Here is a 20,278-nt window from a genome sequence, read left to right as displayed (position 1 = left end):
AAGTTTGGAAATTCCAGAGAAGATAATTGTATTGATACAATATTTTTATTTCTCTTGGAAAGATGAGGTAATTTTAAAATGCAACTTTTATCATTTTTTAAGCTTCTCAGTTTAGAGCATCCACATAGTTACCTAAAAAGAATCATTACTTAATTTTTATGAAGAAATCATGTATATTATTATTATTTCCACATAAATTCTCATAAATAGCTCACAATTTCTTAGTAAAACAGAAAAAAATAGAGCTTTCTAGAGGTAGAAAGAAGATTCCCTAAATGTTTTTAGCAAATGTGAAAAGGGTGTCAAGCAATTACCAAAAAATAATTTCCTAAAAGGTGTAAAGCATAATTTCCTAGAAGGAGTAACACGAAATGGCAAATTTCAGTTATCTTCTGGCTCTCGAGTTCTGTGATTTTATGTTTCTCCTGTGTGGCCTCATACTTACACATAAGTCATGTGCCAAATCTGTGGTCTGTGCTTGAGCAGTTTTCTGCAGGATCTTTGCAAGGTCTTTTTGATGGAAAAAAAATTCCATTTCAGCAAAATTTGCCACATCTAAAAATACTGCAGTGATACCTTCCCTTGAACTTTACAATATCTGTATTTTCCTATTCTGTGAAAAATAGGACTATGAAAAGTTTTACATATCTAGTTAGAATATTCCCATATAAAGCCAAGAAATTATAATATTATTACATTTAATAGGTAATATTTGACAAAATCATACATGCCATGGTTTCATTATTTTGAAGTTTGATGATTGTTTTATTTTCAGAATGGATTTCACTATATGAAAGAAAGAAATGAAGTTGTTGGGATTTAAAACTTAAGTTTATATACATATATATTTTATATTTTGTTTCTGTTACTTAGATTTTAGATTTAGAAGTTTTGGTTATTTTAGTTAGATACTTTGAATATAGCAATCTGCCACCAGATTTAGGAATAATTCAGTTTTATAATTATAGAGTGAAAATGTTAAGACCATGATCTTGTTAGCTATAGATAGTTGAGTCAGTTTTTGTAAATTAAACCATAGGACAGTAATAGTACTTACTATTTCAGTCTCCCTTAGATAACGTGGGGAAGTTTATGGAGGCAAAAAGCATTTGTTTACACTCAGTATCTCTCAACATTCAAGGACTGAGGACCAGACCCAAATATTTTCTTTTCTTTTCTTTCTTTTTTTTTTTTTTGAGACGGAGCCTCGCTCTGTCACCAGGCTGGAGTGCAGTGATGCAATCTCAGCTCACTGCAACCACTGCCTCCTGGGTTCAAGCAATTCTCTGCCTCAGCCTTTCAAATAGCTGGGATTACAGGCAGCTGCCAGCATGCCCAGCTAATTTTTGTATTTTTAGTAGAGACAGGGTTTCACCATGTTGACCAGGATGGTCTCAGTCTCCTGACCTCCTGATCTGCCAGCCTCAGCCTCCCAAAGGGCTGGGATTACAGGCTGGAGCCACCGCGCCCAGCCCCAAATATTTTCTTAATCTCATTGCAGTGTTTTGAGAAAAGATCAGAGTTACAGAAGCATTTTGCCAAATTTGGAGAAACAAAGCCAGGGAGAGAGTACAAATGCAAATAACATTAAATTTCAAGCCAGTTGTGGCTATGTCTAAGAATTTAGAAAGAGAGATAAATTAAAAAAAAAATTCACTTAGAACTGTCAACCTAAGTGAATCACAGCAGTTTAGTGTTTCCTGAAACATTGGTGAAGGTGATTTAGAAGTGTTACCTCCCATGAGGCTCTTAAATCTATAGATGTGGTTTGTTTTGAAAGTGAGTCTCTCCAAGTGTTTCCTAAACTTACTCTAATGTTTTTTGTTTTTAGTCCTTTATTTTCCATGAGTCACCAACATTGTCACCTAAAGTTGGTATGACAGAGACTGCAAACTGTTGACCACAATTTCTACTCCTTTTCCATAATACTTAGGGTATAGAAGTCCAGGTCTTCTTCATTTTCCATCATTCCTTGCACTTAAGTGTGGCTGTGTGACTAAGTTCTCTTCAGCTAAAGGTGAGCAGAAGTGATTTATACCACTTCCAGGACTGGCCTGTAAAAGCTTCTCACATGAACTTCTTTCATACTTTATTTCCCTCTCCCTTGGTTGATAATGACAGTCATCATCTCCCTGGGTCTCTGAATGGCTATGTAAAGCAGAGCTCCTCGATCCCACTCCCAACCCTAGTCTTAGTGTGTTCTCTCTGGACTCTTATGTGAGAAAGAAATAAACACACTTGTGTTGTGTCGGAGCCATTACATTTGAGGAAGTTAGCCTACCTGTCTAATACAGTAGAGAAGCAATTAATTGGTAAAGGTCTTTATCATTGAGAAGGGAGATGATAGTTTTTGGATAAAGGTGAATTAAATGTCAGCTAAACATGTCTCTTAAGTTTTCCTAGTGTGGAAGTTCACCTAACTGACTGCCTGTAGGTTCAACCTCACCACACACACCATAAGACACGCAGAATATAAGGAGCTTTAGCTTGATAGCTAATTGGCTACTTGGACACTATTAATGTAACTGATGGATCCCTGTGACTTAGCCCCAGTCTTATATCCCAATCCCCTGTTTTGGATTCTTACTTTAGAAGGTCACTTATAAGATCCCAGTGACCTTATGCCAATTCCCCAGGGACTACATTGCTTCTTACTGAATCCAGGCTCCTCTTCTCTACTTTCTTCTTTGAATAGTGGACTTCAGTCCATTTGCCTGCTGCTTGAACCTCCTCTGTTCTTGGCTGAGGTCTGCAGTCTGGATCTTGAACTTGGTTTAGGATTGTGCCAAATGAATCTTACGCTGCATCTCCCATACCTTTCCTGTCTGGCTTCTTGTTCCCTCCACTGCTGCCCGTTCCTGAAGTCTTCCAAGTAGGTTGCTTCCTGCAGTCTTACTCATTTGAGCCTCTTCCAAGTTACATTTATGTTTTTCTTTTTCTCCAACATAACCAACTGCCTTCTCTTACCTTAGAACTCCCAGTATTAATTCACATTTGAAAAGCTGTATTCTCCCTTTTTTGCCTTCCCTAATGTGTATACTGATAAAATTATCACCAAATATACTGTCTGTTGGTTCCTGTTATTCCTCTAGTCTAACTTAGAAGAATTTGTGAATTTTATGAATCCTTTTAAGAAAGATATTATGAAACCAGAAATTACTCTTTGTTCTAGAAAATAATTGATCATGTGTAACTGAAAGAAACCAACCAAAGTATTATGCAGCTCCTAGCAAGGTAGTTACTTTAAAATTTTAAGGGGCCAGGCACAGCGGCTCAATGTAATCTCAGCACTTTGGGAGATTGAGGCAGGAGACTGCTTGCACTTGAGAGTTTGAGACCAGCCTGGGTATCATGGTGAAACCCTGTCTCTTCAGAAAATAGGAAAAATTAGCCAGGCATAGTGGTACATGGTGGCCTGCATCTGTGTTCCCGGCTACTTGGGAGGCTGAGGTGGGAGGATCCCTTGAGCCCAGGAGGTAAAGGTTGCAGTAAGCCATGATTGTGCCACTACACTCCAGCCTGGGTGACAGAGCAAGACCCTGTCTCAAAAAAAAAAAAAAAAAAAAAGTACATAGAAACTTCTTGTAAAATCTAAATATGAAAAAAAAACCCCACAGTTTTTATATGTTGCAATTACTTTAGAGGGGTGCCTGAGAATTGAGTATTCCAAACTTCAAGATCTAAGCCACAGTTGCTTTTGCCTGCATCTCTGCTTAAGAGGTACATTTTAACCAGACTTTTTACTCTCTTAAAATAATAAGCAATAAAAGTGAAAACAAACCCCATACGCCTTCTTATTGCATTAGCTAAACTTAAAACAGTAACCTACATTAAAGATGACATATTTGAATAACTTTTAAAAGATAGATTTTTATGTTATAATGTGATGTTTTTCTCACCAAAGCTTTAGATTCTCTTTTAATATTTCAGACTAAGGTCCTGCTTTGGAATCAGAAAACTTTCTTCTGGTTGTCCTTAAGTGCTCTCTGGCCAAGACTCAATATCCCTTTGGTTGCTTATTACCCAGTTCCCAATTATCTCTTCAGCCACAAGCATTCATTTATTCACAAAGCAACCATGCACTGAGCCTCTTACATGTGTCACGTACTGTGGTATCCACTGGGGCTATAAAAGCAAGAACTTACAGCTCAAAGAATTCATGATTGAATGGAAGAGACAAATACATAAACAGATAATTGCAACCTGGTATGAATGGAGGAAAGGAGTATAAGTGATATAATAGGGATATGTAAAGGAAATTGCTAAGATTTATCCAGATACTGTGTTGGCTCTCAGGGAAGCTGTGTGGTCAGAGTATAAGATGTGATTCATTATGATCGATTTGGAGCAGTAGCTTATACAGTAGAGAGGGTATGGTAGCAGTTTTCTGTCAGGTGGCCATCCTGAGAGTCTGAGTAAAAGAATTACGTGTTCCATTTGATATGGAACACCATGGATTCATTTCCTTGGCAATAACTGGAAAGGTATTGGGCTCATCGCCAAAGAAATTGCAAAGCTAAGCAGGGAACTGAAGTAGATCTGAAATATTACTGGAGCTGGCCGTAGCGGAGACCATTACAGTTTCTGGAGTTTATCCTAAGCTCAGGTGGAAATTAGACTCATTCTTGTTTCTGTCAACAGGTTAAGCCTAGACTGTGGCTAATATTAGCTTAGTTGATTTTATGAAGTTCTATCAGTAAATAACCATTGAATGTGTTGATAACTAGCCGAGCTCTAAACAGACAGAGTTTAGAAAGAAGCATTAAGGAGTTCTGGTAAGAAACAGCCTAACCCAAGCGCTGTTGTGGGTAGGTAAGCATGTACTGCACTTCCAGAAGGAACCTGTGAAGTAGGAGGACATCTCAGTCACAGATTAACAGGAACCCAGGTATGGATATTGGGAAGTCAGGAATGGATTGGTTCTAAGGATAAGGAGCAAATCAGAAGCTCAGTTCTTGTTTCCAGAATATAACAGGCAACACCCAAATCTCTGGCCTGAAAGTATGTGGTTACCTCCAACTTGGAACAGGTTTGGCTCCAAAACTCATATGAAAACAGGAATTCAAGGTTTAAACAATATTAATTATATTCAATAAGAATTTTTAATAATAGCAAATTTTTAACGCTGATAATCAGCTATAACTTATGATTAATAAGCTAGAATAAGATAACCTCCATGAATGGGTTTGCTGTTTATTGCCTAAGAAAAACTTACGTTCCATTATTTCTGTATTTAAGAGCTTCTTCAATAGGTCTGCTGCTGACACTAAAATAAACTCCAAAGAAGGAGATGCAGAGAAAATATTTCACCTGACAGAACATACACTGCATCTCTAAAAAAGAAAGAAGAAAGAAAAAGAGGCATCTCCAGGAAAGATGGAACATGGAAATTTTGTTTTGTGTGTTTACTTTGGGGAGATTATTTCTTAGAATCTAAGCTAGTTCAGTCTTCAGCTCCATCTTGCTTCTCCTATCTTTCAGCTTCTCAGAAAGGCTGTGTTTCTCTTTGTAGCCATTATAAGCTTAAGGGTTTTCTCTTTAAATCCTAAGTTTAAAGATTGTCACTTCACAAATACATGTTTTTTAGTTTGACTGTCATTTATTGAAATTAGATTGACTGTAATCTATAGAAATTAAGAATTTTTCTTATATAAATCCTTTCTTCTATGTTCCTTTCAGTCTTTTCCCTACCAATTCACAAATGGTCTCCTCATATGTTTCCAAGTATGTAATACAGAATTGATGGTAATGATTTTCAGTTTAGCAATTAATGTTTTAACAACTGAATTTATATATTTCGGATTTTCTTGGCTTTCATGTTAGCTTTCCCTACTGACTTTTTTTTCTTTCTTTTTTTTTTTCTGAGAAAAAGCTTTGCTCTTGTTGCCTAGGCTGGAGTGCAATGGCATCATCTCAGCTCACTGCAACCTGCGCCTCCCAGGTTCAGGTGATTCTCCTGCCTCAGCTTCCTGAGTAGCTGAGATTACTGGCGCCCACCACCATGCCTGGCTAATTTTTTTGTATTTTTAGTAGAGGTGGAGTTTCACCATGTTGGCCATGGTCTTGAACTCCTGACCTCAGGTGATCACGCATCTCAGCCTCCCAAAGTGCCATACTGACCTTGGATGTAGTATACTTATTGATGAGCTTTTACTACATTGGCAATTTGTGATGCCGAAAGTACCATTTACTGAAATAGTACATAGTAATGAAATGTTTTGGTTGATTTTAGGATTTTAAAATTAGTAATTAGCCTTTAAAAGATATGTCGGTCTAAGTAAGCAAAAAAGGTATTTAAGATGAAAGAGATCAGCAGTGAAACCTATTCCTAGTAATCTAAGGATACACTCCTCATCACAGAATCACAGATTCATTGTGCTCCAGTGAAATGGCTATATTTGTTTTTTAAAAGGTCCAGAACATTAACATGTTACAAGATCATTGTCATTTATAAACAACCAAGACTCACAAGAGGTTTAATAAACTGGTTTGATGTCATGTTCCACCTTTATTATTGTTGGGTTTTTTTTTCTTGACTGTTCATAATAGTGATGTTAAAAATTTAAAGAGTTTGGGTTTTTTTGAACTTTGGAAAATTCAGAAGCAAAGCTAAATCTCTTAAAGTTCTGAGTTCCTTATGACACCTTGATAGTCTGCTGGCCAGCTGCTACCTCTTTCTCAGAGGTTTCAGTAGATCAAGTATGTTCAGCAGAACTTCATGGACTGCTTCAAGTCAGCCTCCTATGCACTCTGAAGTTTAGCTTGGTCAGAACTATATCACAGTAACAAATGATAAATTATTCATCTTATGCCATGAGAGCATTCTCTAAGTAAACAGTCTATTGATAAAATCCAGAGAAAAAAGCAGATGGATTCTCCAAGTGTTTGAAAGTAGTTAGGTGTATGTAGGCAGAACATGATTAAACCAAGCTTATTTTTTTTTCTCTGAAAACAGTTTTAGTTAATGTTGGTAATCTTCCCAGTTGACTAATTGTCTTGTAATTCATTTGTATGTGGTAGACACACAACAGATACCTGTTGAATGAGTGAATGAATTTCCATTAAGTCATTCGTTGATGTTAAATATTCATCTTAGAAACGATACAGGTTTAAAAGATAATGCAAATAATAGAGTTTTGACCAGTATAGTTTGAGTTTTTGTGTGGGGATTTCTATTTATGCTTCTACTCACCCAACACATTTTAAATGTTTGTTTGAGGACTATTTATGTTTCTATTCTGGTAAAAAGGTGAAGAAGCAAGAGAACCAAATGATCTCTAAGGACCATTCTAACTCTAAACTCATTTTCAGAGAACAAACGAGACCAGATGAATACCCACTCCTGATATAAGGTAGACGATAATTATCAAAACTAACAGCAGACATTGCTTTTATTGTCGATTCATTGGAAGCATTCTCTTCAAAACATAGAAAAAGTTAAGAGTGCTTAATATTACTGATAATATTTAACATTATTTTATAGGCCTACACCTCTAGCAATTAAGGCAATGAAAATGAGATATAAACGTTGAAAAGGAGAAGCTACAACTGTCGCCATTTTGAAAGAATTTGTGATTATCCACTTAGAAAATCTGAGAAAAAAAGTTAAGATTAGCGAAGGAATTTAATAAGATAGTTGGATATGAAGCAAGTATACTAAAGTTAATAGCCTTCCCACACATGAGAAATAACCAATTGAAAATGTAATAGAAATAAAAGGTCTCATTCCCTGTTCAAATTACACAAACTATGAAATGCTTAGGAGTAACTCTACCAAAAAAATTTTTTAATTTATGTTAAGAAAACTACAAAATTTTATTGAAAGACATAGGTGAGGAATAAGTAGACATCTGTGTTCCTAGGTTGGAAAATTCAATATTGGGAGAATCTCACGACTGTCGATTCTCCCAAAATTTTCTCAAACAAAATACCAGTAGGATTTTTAAAATAGAACTTGATACACTGATTTCTAAATTACATATCAGTCATCACAAGTATTTTTTAAAAGATTGACAGTGGCCAGGTGCGGTGGCTCACACCTGTAATCCCAGCACTTTGGGAGGCTGAGGCAGGCGGATCATGAGGTCGAGATTGAGACCATCCTGGCCAACATGGTGAAACCCTGTCTCTACCAAAAATACAAAAATTAGCTGGGTGTTGTGATGCACCTGTAATCCCAGCTACTTGGGAGGCTGAGGCAGGAGAATCACTTAAAACTGGAGTATGGGGGTGCTGAGGTTGCAGTGAGCCAAGATTATGCCACTGCACTCCATCCTGGAGACAGAGCAACTCTCCATCTCAACAAAAAAAGATTGACAGGTGCAGTCCTGTTCTACTTAATGTCAAAACATATTCAAAAGATATAGTCATTAAAAGAATATGGTATTTGAGTAGGAAGAGACAAATAAGTCAGTAGAAGAGAATAGAGAACTTAAAAACCAACCCAAGTATTGGTTTTCTGTCCTGCTCTCCATCCCATCTCATTCTCCAACCAGATGAGCTGAGTTCTTCTAGTTGAGGATAAATAGACTATTCTGGGATCAGACCAGTTTACTGGGTTATCATGGGGAAATTGTTATTTACTTTTTTTTTTTTTTTTTGAGACAGAGTCTTGCTGTGTCACCCAGACTGGAGTGCAGTGGCATGATCTTGACTTACTGCAGCCTCTGCCTTACAGGTTTCAAGTGATTTTCCTGCCTCAGCCTCCCAGGTAGCTGGGATTACAGGCATGCACCACCACACCGAGCCAATTTTTGTATTTTTAATAGAGATGAGGTTTCACCATGTTGGCCAGGCTGGTCTCGAACTCCTGACCTCAAGTGATCCTCTTGCGTTGGCCTCCCAAAGTACTGTGATTACAGGCATGAGCCACCACGCCTGGCCGTTATATTTTTTACCAGTCCCTTTTTCATCTGAGCCCTCTTAATGTGTTTTATTAGACTGTGTGCTTTCTTATACTAAACTGAGCAGAGACAATGGAGGAAGCAATGAGTTGGCCATACTGGGAAGCCCCTTTAAGCACCAGGCCTCTGGTTATCTCTTTTATACATAGTCTTTCCTTTTAGGGTATATATATATATATATATTGTGCCTGAGGCACAAACCCTTTCCAAACTCCTTCCTGATCTTCTTTTAAAGTGGTGTTAAATAGAAATGTGGGCACCCACCTAATACCATTATCAAAACCCCACCTAATACCATTGCTAAGACAACAGGAGTGGATTCATACAGTGGAGTTTTAATGACAACCTTCAACTCTGCTTGGTGAGATTTCTTCTCATACCCTTACTCGGGGTTAAAGAATGCAATCTTTTCTATAGTTCTGCTTATTTTCTCTCACTTCGGCATAGGATGGATTAGAAGTAACGATCACAGGCCATTACTATAAAACTGTAGGGAAGCAATAATGAGTCCCTGAACAAAGGTGGTGGCAGTGGTTTTGATGTGTGAAATTAGGGAGAGGACTACAGGCTTTGTTAATTTATTGTTAGGAGAAGTAAAGGAGGAGGAGGGGTTGTCAGCATTAGCTTATGTAGAAGGTGGATCATATTCCCAGCTGCAGTGGTCAGGCAGGTTTGGTAAGCTAGGGCATTGATAGACTATGCTTAAGGACAGAAAGTTTGATGAGAAAACAGGCATCTCAGGAGCAGTAGTGGCAACACCAGGTAGAGACAGTAGCCACAGATCAAGTCTGGATTAGGTCAGAGCAAATATAGATGTTATAGGCAGAAACTTGGGGTGCAGAATGTTAGACCGCTTCAGATCATGGTGCATAAACAGTGGGAGCTCCAGGCTGAGTGGTCCTCCATGAAATTCACTGGTGAGAAGTCATGGTTGATTGATGTCACCTAGGCCCAGGGAAATGGCCTAGCAAGAAAAAGGCAAAAAGTCAACTCTAGTTACAGATAAGATTGTTTTTTCTCCTTGAGAGGAAGAAGAAACCCCTGGGATATGCATGTACAAGGGGACTAACATGGTAGTCTGATCCCCGAGGATTATTCAGGGATATTATTGCTTATTTTTCCCAGTGAGTTGTTCAGTGTCTCATGTCTCACCCATGGCAGAGCCAAAACAATTTCCCAGTACCTGTGGATACCTGAGCAACTGTTATTAATATATACTGCTAAGCCAACTTCTCTTTGACACTAGGCTGCTTTATCTTTCTAAAGCACCATTTTCTTTGAGTCATTGCTCCACTTCAACAACTCCTAAGACCATTTGTTTACTGTCAAATTCAGCTCCAGGGCTTTAGTTTGGCATTCAGAAATCATTAGCTCGCCATACTTTTACCACACTTTTCCATTAATGTGAATCCTCTGCTCAGGAAGATTATGACAGTCTTTCATATATGCTGTAGAAACCCCAAACGTTCATATCTTTTCTGCCATTAAAAATTGTAATTTTTCCTGAAATCTTTTTAATCTCACCCTCTACTGCCTTTCTTCTGTTTGCTTGAATTTAACCCATTCCCTTTCTCTGTGCCTTTTGTCTCTCCAGCTAGCATTCTGTCTTTCCATATAGATTGTTATTCGTTCTTTAAAGACAGACACCACAAATTCCGTTTCTTACCCTGTTAAAAGAGGGGAGCGGAGCTTTCTTTCAGTTTTTATTTAACTGCTACTGTAATGTTTTGAGAAGTCTTAGTCTTCACAATGATGGAAAAGATTAATCATTTGCCTGGCTTTTCATTTAATAAGGTGTAACTTAGAAATAAAGTAGTATTCTTGCTAAAAGTTTCTATGGATTGTTTTTGCTATGGCTTCTCAAGGTATTAAATATTTAAATAGTTTTTTCCTTATATGAAATAATTTTTATAAAATAAGTGAAAATATAATTCATGTATTATTGATAATTGTGTAAATTGCTCTAAACTCCCTGAGGACAGTTTGACTAAAAGGTCTTCTTTGACCAATCAGTTTCACTCCTTAGTATTAAATGAGGCTAGACAGGAGAATTGAACTCGGGAGGTGGAGGTTGCAGTGAGCTGAGATCTTGCCACTGCGCTCCAGTCTGGGCAACAGAGTGAGACTGTCAAAAAAAAATATATCCTGTGGAACTGTTTATGGATATTTCTAGATATTTTCAGGGTTCAGCATTGTACCATTGTTTTGTAATAGCAAAAGATTAGAAATTAACTGAATAACCACGTGGAATTATGTTTTACTATAAACATTTACTATGACATATTATACAGTTAACAAAAAATGGTCTTCTATAAGAATAGTGACATAGGAAAATAGTCCTGAAGTTTTAGTAAGTAAAAAAGCCAGATTACTGAACAATATATATGTTATAATCCCATTTTCTTTGCCAAAAGAAAACAAAAACAATTATATCTATAAACTTTTAAAGTCTGTCTTCCAATTTTATACAGTAACTACTAGAATATTTAGTGACATAGAAAAATGGCCCTGATCATTGATAAGTGAAAAATATCAGGTTACTGAACAGCGTGTGTGATAAAATCACACTTTTTTGCCAAAAATAAAATTATACTTACAAATTTTTAAAAATCTGTCTTCTAAGTTGCATGTAATAGCCATGCATTACTCCTGTAATCAGGAAAATAAATTGTTTTATTAAAAAAATTAATTTTCTCTGGTTACTTCAGAGAGAAAATAACAGTGGAAAATTATCTATAAAGAAAGGTCTTGAAATGAAGGAAAAGAGACCCCTCCCCCCATATACAATACACTTTCTAATTCTATCAATTTTCAGCTAACTTTAATTCTAGGTAAAATTCAGACCAGTGATGGTCACTATCCTTCAGTGATCTAGAATTAGCAGTTTCCCTTTGAATCTAAATATGACCACTAAATGGTTTCCTTAGTGGTAATTATAAGTGGCCTATTAGGGTTTTACTTTCTTCTTTTAGAAAAATAATGGCTGTTGTGAATAGACTTGTAATTAAATACATTAGCCTGTAAGAGTGCATAGTAGACATTCAGCAGGTGCTGGTGTTCCTTCTAAAGGTACCATTGGCTCCATAATTAAATATTCTCTAAGACTGAAGCTTAAGAAATAAATCAAAAAAATCACAAATCACTTCCGCAGAGTGCCAGTTTAAAATCCTTAGGCTCTTAATGATACTTATTATAGGATTTTTAATATTAATTAATTTTATGTATGAATAATTTATTAATAAAATGATTAATATTTTTCAGAAGATGATATTCTCACCCTTCTTCATTTACTCTGTTAATTCGCTTTCAACATAATTAAAAGTATTTATCTTCTCGAAGGAGGTATTAATTCACATGATCCAAATTTATTTGCTTTCTCAACATTAGGTTGCTATTGGCAGAACAGACACTGAAGACTTAGACCTTTATGCCACATCTCGGGAGAGGCGATTCCGTTTATTTGCTTCTGTAGAATGTGAAGGACAGTTATTCATGACTCCATATGATTTTATTTTGGCTGTTACAACAGATGAGCCCAAATGTGAGTATACATTTGAAATTATCTTAATAATTTTATAATTTTTTTAACTCTAACTTGTAAATGTATGGAGCAGTATAAGTTTTTTTTAGAAGAACTGAATAATACGGTATTTCACATAATACTGTGCTATTCAATGTTATCAAACTGGCATTTCTTACAAACTCTTACCTCTCTTCTCTTTTCAGAAACTTTCAATTGCTCTTTCTCAGCATAACATCACCTTACTTTTGATGCTCTTTATAAAAGACTCATATTCTGCCTATTCATTCTTATATCAAACCTGAACAGAGTAATTCAGAGAACTGGCTTTGAGGTTAGCTCTGGGCAAGAATTCTACCTGTATCTCTTCTAAATTTGTAGTGTTAATATATTAATAGTTTTATTATTTCTCACCTTTTCATACATTAGACCAATGGTTCTCAAACTTTTTGGCAGTATGTACATTCTTACAAATCTCTTAATATCTAACTTAACAGAAGACAGCTGTATTCTCACATGTGCTTTTTTATTTGATCTGTTACAATATGTTGTTTTACATTAAGTATATGAAGAAAAGCTACCTCACAGATATAGGTAGTAAAAAATAATATTTTAATAGCCTTTTTAGATAATTATGGATACTCTCCTTTGATACTTTATCACAATTGGCTAGTGATAGTTTAGGCTTCAAAAGCCTCTGCAGATGGTGGTAAAAGAGTAATGAGGACTAAGGGTTTCTGGCTGGCTTACCTGGATGGATGGCAGTAGGGACCAGGTTTCAGGAGTAAAATCACAGTTTCAATTTTGGTCATGATCTATTTGAGACACCTTGGATATGTAAAAGGATGCAGTAGGATTTTTTTTTTAAATAATCATTTCAGTTCACTGAAAGATAACTCACTAAAAATCAGTATACCAAATAATCATTAGTTTGACCCATATGTGCTTGAAACTGTCACACAAATACTTTAACTTAGACTAGAACAATTAGAGCCATTTTTTTCTCCAGAGTCAGCAATATGGCAAAAGTGAACCTTAAAATAAATCCTTAACTTGGCATATTGGCTGCTTGACAGATTAGCTTTTAATGAATTTTTGATTCTTGGGATTATTTCCACTGGATATCAAGGGAGAGATACAAGTACGTATTTAGGATTCATCTTTGCATGATTGCTAACTAATACAATGTATATGAATGACATTGCATAGGATAGCTGTATAGGATGAGAATATAGATAACCAAAGACTAGGCCTTGAGGAATTTCTGTTCTTTAAAAGATGAATGGACAAAGGGCTTTGAAAGGATGAGCTTCAAAAGGAGACATGGGAGTGGCCAGAGACATAGGAAGAAAATCATAAGGGTATGTAGTCACAGAAGCCAAGTAAAATAGCCAGAATTGCCAACCGAGTGGAATGCTCCTGAGAATTCAAGTTAATTGAGGATGGGAAAATGCCCACTAGATTTAGTAACATGAAGGCTATTGATGGTTTTTTAAAATGATGTTCTTTCTAGTGGAGTCATTAGGGCAATTGCAGGAGTGAGTAGCAGATGAAGAAATGAAGACGATGAGTGTAAAGGACTCTTAAAATATTTAGTTGCAAAAGAGAAAGGAACTGAAAGGTAGCTGGAATGCAATTTGAAGTAGATCATGCAAAATTTTAAATAAAAAAAAAATTTTAACCAGAAACTATGAGGGTAGCATCTAAAGAAATGGAAACTACATAAGCAAAAACATGAAATCAAGACAGTATGTGGTATAGTCTTGTAGCCACTTAAGGAATGTGTAGAATTATATAGTGATAGGAAAGGTCGAAAATTAAATGGTGTTCTTTTTTTTCTTTTAAAAATTTGAAGGCTAGGATAAGGATTATATCCTTTATATTTAATCCATTTGATACAACATAGATTCTTTATTACTGAATTAGTATAGATTTAATACTAATTTATTAATAAATATAAATAATCTATGTTGTACCAAATCAATTAAAAACATGGAATATCTAAACATCTACTTCTGTATTAAGGGCCTTTTCTGTGTGCTACGGGGGATACAAAGTCTGTGCACTCAGCAAACTTAAAATATTATGAGAGGACATAAGATATGGAAACAACCAGCTCCAAGGTAGAATATACCTGGCACATGATAGGTATACAGTAAATATGTCTTGAATGAAGGAAGTTTTTAGATGCTAAATGGTATTTTATATCCAATTCTGTAATTTTTTCAAACATATTTGAAAGCTATTCTTTAAATGATACTTGATAATCTATAATTTTTTTTTGAGTCAGGGTCTTGCCCTGTCCCCCAGTCTGGAGTGCCATGATGTGTTCACAACTCCCTGCAGCCTCAACCTCCCAGGCTCAAGTGATCCTCCCACCTCAGCCTCCCAATTGGCTGGGACTACAGGTGCACCCCACCATGCCACCAGCTAATTTTTAAATCGTTTTGTGGAGACAGGGTTTTGCTATGTTGCCCAGGCTTGTCTTGAACTCCTGGGCTCAAGCAGTCCACCTGCCTCAGCCTCTGAAAGTGCTGGGATTACAGACATGAGCCACTGTGCCTGGCCTCAATTTCATATTTTGAAAACTTGTACTTCATTATTTTCTAGAATTTTTTTCTTCGCAAAACATTCACTGGAAGCACACTGCTGGACTTTGCTTTTTGGAAATAACTTTTATGGTGATTCTTCTGACAGGTATTTGAAAACCATAAATTAAGAGTAAAAAACTGGTTTCATATTACAAAAAATGTATTCAGGATATTTTACAACCACAACCTCAGTTAATTTCTAACCACCACTTTTCAAACATAATTAAGAACAATCACATAAGATCAAGATATTCATAAAACCTTGAAAGTTTTGAAAGTTGGGGTTTTAGAAAAGAAAAGAAAAAAGAATAGAAAAATGTTTCATGGAGTGAGTATTAAATCAAATACATTAAAAATGTGGTGTAATGAAATTTGATTTGTGTTTAATCCTGGGCACTTACTGGCTTTGAAAACTTGGTTAAGTTATTTAATCTTCTGTTTCTTCATTTATAAAAATAATAGCCTCATGATTTTTTTGAAGATATAATTAATCAATTGTGCTTAGTATAGTATGTGGTACACAGTAAACATTTAATATTGTTATGTCATTATCATCATCATCATCATTTGAATTCATAGCCATGATTTTTTTTTCCCAAGACGGAGTCAAGCTCTGTCACCTAGGCTGGAGCACAATGGCCTGATCTCGGCTCTCTGCAACCTCCTCCTCCTGGGTTCAAGCAATTCTCCCGCCTCAGCCTCCCAAGTAGCTGGGATTACAGGCACCTGCCATCCTGGCTGGCTAATTTTTGTATTTTTGTAGAGACAGGATTTCACCATGTTGGCCAGGCTGGTCTCAAACTCCTGACCTCAGGTGATCTGCCAGCCTCAGCCTCCCAAAGTGCTGGGATTACAGGTGTGAGCCACCACACCCAGCCCATAGCCATGGTAATTTTTAAGCAAATATTTATACAATATTCATTTTTTTCCCTGCTTAAATTCATAGTGATGATTTTTAAAAGTCGTTGATATCATTTTATGATGACATTCAACAGGGAAAAGATGGTAGGCTGTGTAAATATTTGCTTTAAAGTTATATATCAAATAAATGTTGAGATATCTGATTGTTGATTATAATTTTGCATTATAATCTTGTTTTGCTTACTTAAATAGAACCTAAATGGTGACTTTCTTTTCTAGAACTAAAATCAGTAATTATTTTCCAACATAGCATGAAGAATTATTTTAATTTAGATTTTTAAACATTTATTGTTAAATTTTTCAGACATACAGAAATATATTTAAAATATAATGAATATCAACCTACAGGTTAAGAAATAATATTTCCAATGGAATTGAAGTCCTTCTCTACCTAAGTTATATTTATATATGCAGTAACTTCATGTGAAATAAGGAATTTAGAAAGTCAGAAAATCCTTTGAAGAACAATCTTGATGACTCTTTAGTCTTTATTTAAAAAGCTAATAATACTGACCATGGTGACATTTCCGGCAGAATGAATATGGCTTTTGTGAATAATTTACCATGGAAATCTCATAAACCCTACAAAACTCAAGAGTACCTCTAACTTCCTCTTTTGATTAATATCTTCTTAGCATTGCATAAGAGCATGTGCATGTACTTTTCTGCCATTTATTTTTCTTCTTACTGCTATATTTTAAAAGCAACAGAAAAATAAATATAATTTGTATTGTTCTATTCTTTGTTAAAAGAGAAGTGTCTTTGCAAAAGGAACATCGATAGTATAGTTAAGGTTACATGCTAAATTCTAATGTGTAGACCTGTGATTTGAATCACTTGATTACACATTTGTATAAACGATCTTGGATAGAGGAAGGATGTTGTTGCTACATAAAGAGGAAATCTATCATTAAAAACATATTTCTTCTCTTTCGATTTTAAATTGAGTTGTTTTATTGCCTAATAAAGAAAAATTACATAGCAAAAATTGCTTTTTTTGTTATTTTGAATTTGATATATTATTAATTATATGAAATAGCACCATTACCAGGTAAAAAAAGATGTTGGTTGGTATTATTGTAATGTAGCTGAAACAATTAATATTTACTAGTTACCTAACACAGCTGTATTATAGGGCTTCATCGCATTTAAACCTGGTGCTAATTCTTAGGCAGGCATTAAATATTTACAAATCTGAGCAAAGGAAATAGCAATACTGACTACACATTTGTCCCAATATTATAAGTTCTATAGTGTTTGAGATCTTTGGGGATATGAGGAGGAATCAGAAAAAGAAAGTGATCCCTGATATCTTACTCACCTATAACACTCTTGCTTCAGAGATGCTTCTTGAATAGTTGTAAGGAAGAATAATGAAACAGGACAAGCAAGTTTCCCCATCACTTCACATAACGTCCCTTTCCTTTCCTTTCTTTTTCTCTTTCTCCAATTCTTCTTCACCCCAGAGAGACCTGACCTATGAATTACGTCATGGAACAATAGTATAGGAAAAATCACAAATAATACCTTAAAATTATAGTTTATCTATGTTAATATTATTTTATATTCTAGTTTGAATATTTCCTAAGTATCATTATTTTTACTTTTAAGCCCACAAGATGTTTAACATGGAGAAAGTTAGGCTTACTTTATTAGTCCAGAAAGCCCCAAATTAAGATGATATCACTGTGGAGAAATGTTTCCTATATCACTGATACTTATTATAAACTGTGCATAGTATATAAAACAAATAGATAATATATGTAAGATCATATTACAGATCCAAATTTTGAGGTTAAAAAAACTTTGCCTTTTGGACATAAAAGTTTGGTTATCAGTTATGGTTATAGATGGTTAGCAAATATGGGTATATATTACATGAAGTATTTATTATCTAATTATCTTACATTTGTTTATTTTAGTTGCCAAAACTTGGAAGTCACTTTCCAAACAGGTGAGTTAAAGCTCTTGGTGGAGATGCACAAATATTATATGTGCATGCATTTATGTGTATATAATTTAAATATGTATTTCATAAAATATATTAGGTCTTTTTATACATTTTATAATTTTTTTTGCAAATCAAATCACATCAGGTTGCCTTTTTTACCCTCCAGATTGTCAGGGAAAAAAAAAAGATGCACATTTCTAAGAGTTGGTGAAAATGTAGATTAATGGTAAATCTCATGTGCAAACATAAATTGGTATACCCACTTTGAAAATCAATTTGGCATTATCTACTAAAACTGAAGATATGCCTACCCTATACCTAGTAAATGCATGCCTGCATTTAAATTCTGCAATAGTGCTTGCACATATACCTTGTAAAGTTGAGCTTGAATATACTCTGTAATCTAGTAATTTCTAGACTAAATACACTGGTATCTAGTATATATGACAAAGTATCACAGGGTGGGTTAAACAACAGACATTTATTTTTTCATGGTTCTGGGGACTGGAAGTCTGAGATCCAGGTGTCAGCAAGTTAGTTTCTTCTGAGGCCTCTCTCCTTGGCTTTTAGGTGGCTGTCTTCATCTTCTGTCTTCACATGGTCTTTCCTCTGGGCATGTCTGTGTCCTAATCTCTTCTTATAAGGACATCAGTCATACTGGATTAGGCTTATCCTGATGACCTCATATAATAACCTAATTATCTCTTTAAAGAAAGATTCTCTCTCCAAAACAGTCACAATCTGAGGTACTGGGGCTTAGGACTTCAACATATGGACATTTGAGACCATAATATGCAGCATGAAAAAAGAGGCTCAAAGGATTAGAATAGAGGAAAACAATATGACTGGAAGAAAAACGGAAAAATATTTAAATTTTAGATTTGCTTAAATTTAATAAAAATTTAACAGGGCTGCTACTGGTTATAAGAGCAAGAAACCAAACTTAATAATATGCTCCACCCCAGTGAGAACAATTAGAAACTAGTATTTAATAAAATGCATTTCATAATAGAAACAAGAACTATTAGGTACTTAAGAGCATACCTAAAGAAGATATACAAAACATTATTAAATTATCTTTTTAAAAAGACAAGTAAATGGAGAACTGTATCATGTTCATATTGGTAATAAGCCGTTTCCTTATGATAATGATTTTCCAAATCTATCTATAAATGCAGAGTAACTCCAATAAAAATCCCAACCAAATTGATTCAAAATTAACTTTAAAAATTAATCTCAGTAAGGGCCCCAAATATTTAGAACAATTCTAAAAAGGAAAGAGGGGGAAAGGGGGGAAAAAAACATCGAGTTGAGAATAATGGGGTTTATCACATGTTAAGATTAGAAGTAGAGCTATAATAAAGTAGTATTGCATCATTGCAAAGATATTTTTCAAAATTAGATCAAGGTAATAGAATATAGAATTCAGAAACAGATCCAGGCATATTGGATAGATCTACAAATTGCTGACAAAAACAGTGACCTCTCAATCTTAGATGTTTGAATAATAAATTTTCCATGGTGGGGACAAAATTAAGTCTCAAATTTACTACCATATACAAAAGCTGATTGCAGATGGGTTAAGTTCTTATTTGTGACAAAAATTCTATAAGATTACAAGCAAAAATGAGAGGCATAAGAGTTATTTTTTTAGATAAGACACATAAAGCGAAACTCGAAATTATTGGCAGTTTTTACTAAATTAAATATTTTAAACTTTAGCATCAAAAGACAATGTAAGCAATGTTAAAAGATGTATTATAGACATGTATTATAAAGATAGAGAATATGCATGCAACATATTAACAGAATAGGGTAAGTGTCTTGTAGAAAGTCATGTAGAACTCCTTTTTTTATCTTTATAAAAGAGATAATTGGCTCGATAAGAAAAACATAGACAAGCATACCTACAATGGCCACTAAATATATGTAAAGAAGGTCATATACTTACTTACTAGTAAGTAGGGTATGCAAATTAAACCAATGATATGATACCATTTCACACCCACCAGATTGTTAGCTTCCAGAAATCTAACAATACCAATAATTAGCAAGGACAACAAGAAGGAACCAGGTAAGAATGTAAATTGGTATCTTTATTTTCTAAATTTTTTTTTTAAATAAAGTCTCTCCCTCTTGCACAGGCTGGAGTGCAGTGGTGCTATCCTGGCTCACTGCAACCTCTGCCTCCTGGTCTCAAGTGATTCTCCAACCTCAGCATCCTGAGTAGCTGGGACCACAGGCACACACCACCATGCTCAGCTAATTTTTGTATTTTAAAAGAGACAGGATTTTGCTATGTTACCCAGGCTGGGGTATATTTACTTTTGAGAGAAACTTGTCAATACCTAATAATGTTGAAAATGCATATGAGAAATCCTTCTTCTAGAAA

General features: G+C 35.1%; 1 protein-coding gene across 10 annotated transcripts in view; it reads left to right on the top strand.

Annotated features, from left to right (window-relative positions):
- Positions 1 to 20,278, top strand: part of MICU3 (mitochondrial calcium uptake 3) — an 86,799-nt gene that overhangs the window by 17,487 nt on the left and 49,034 nt on the right. For 9 of the 10 annotated variants that reach the window (XR_013525570.1, XR_013525569.1, XR_013525571.1 and 6 more), the window contains exons 2-3: positions 12,291 to 12,444; positions 17,858 to 17,889. Coding sequence is in view for 6 of the 10 variants with exons in the window: in XM_035270211.3 (XP_035126102.1) it covers positions 12,291 to 12,444; positions 17,858 to 17,889 (186 nt within the window). In the remaining 4 variants the exon portion in view is untranslated. The remainder of the gene's footprint in view (positions 1 to 12,290; positions 12,445 to 17,857; positions 17,890 to 20,278) is intronic. The other variant, XM_078347422.1, reaches the window with a different exon arrangement.

Source organism: Callithrix jacchus, chromosome 13 (genome assembly GCF_049354715.1).
Source record: "Callithrix jacchus isolate 240 chromosome 13, calJac240_pri, whole genome shotgun sequence".
Classification (NCBI taxonomy): domain Eukaryota; kingdom Metazoa; phylum Chordata; class Mammalia; order Primates; family Cebidae; genus Callithrix; species Callithrix jacchus.
The sequence above is the reverse complement of the archived record's forward strand: the minus strand, read 5'-3'. Positions and strand labels throughout refer to the sequence as shown.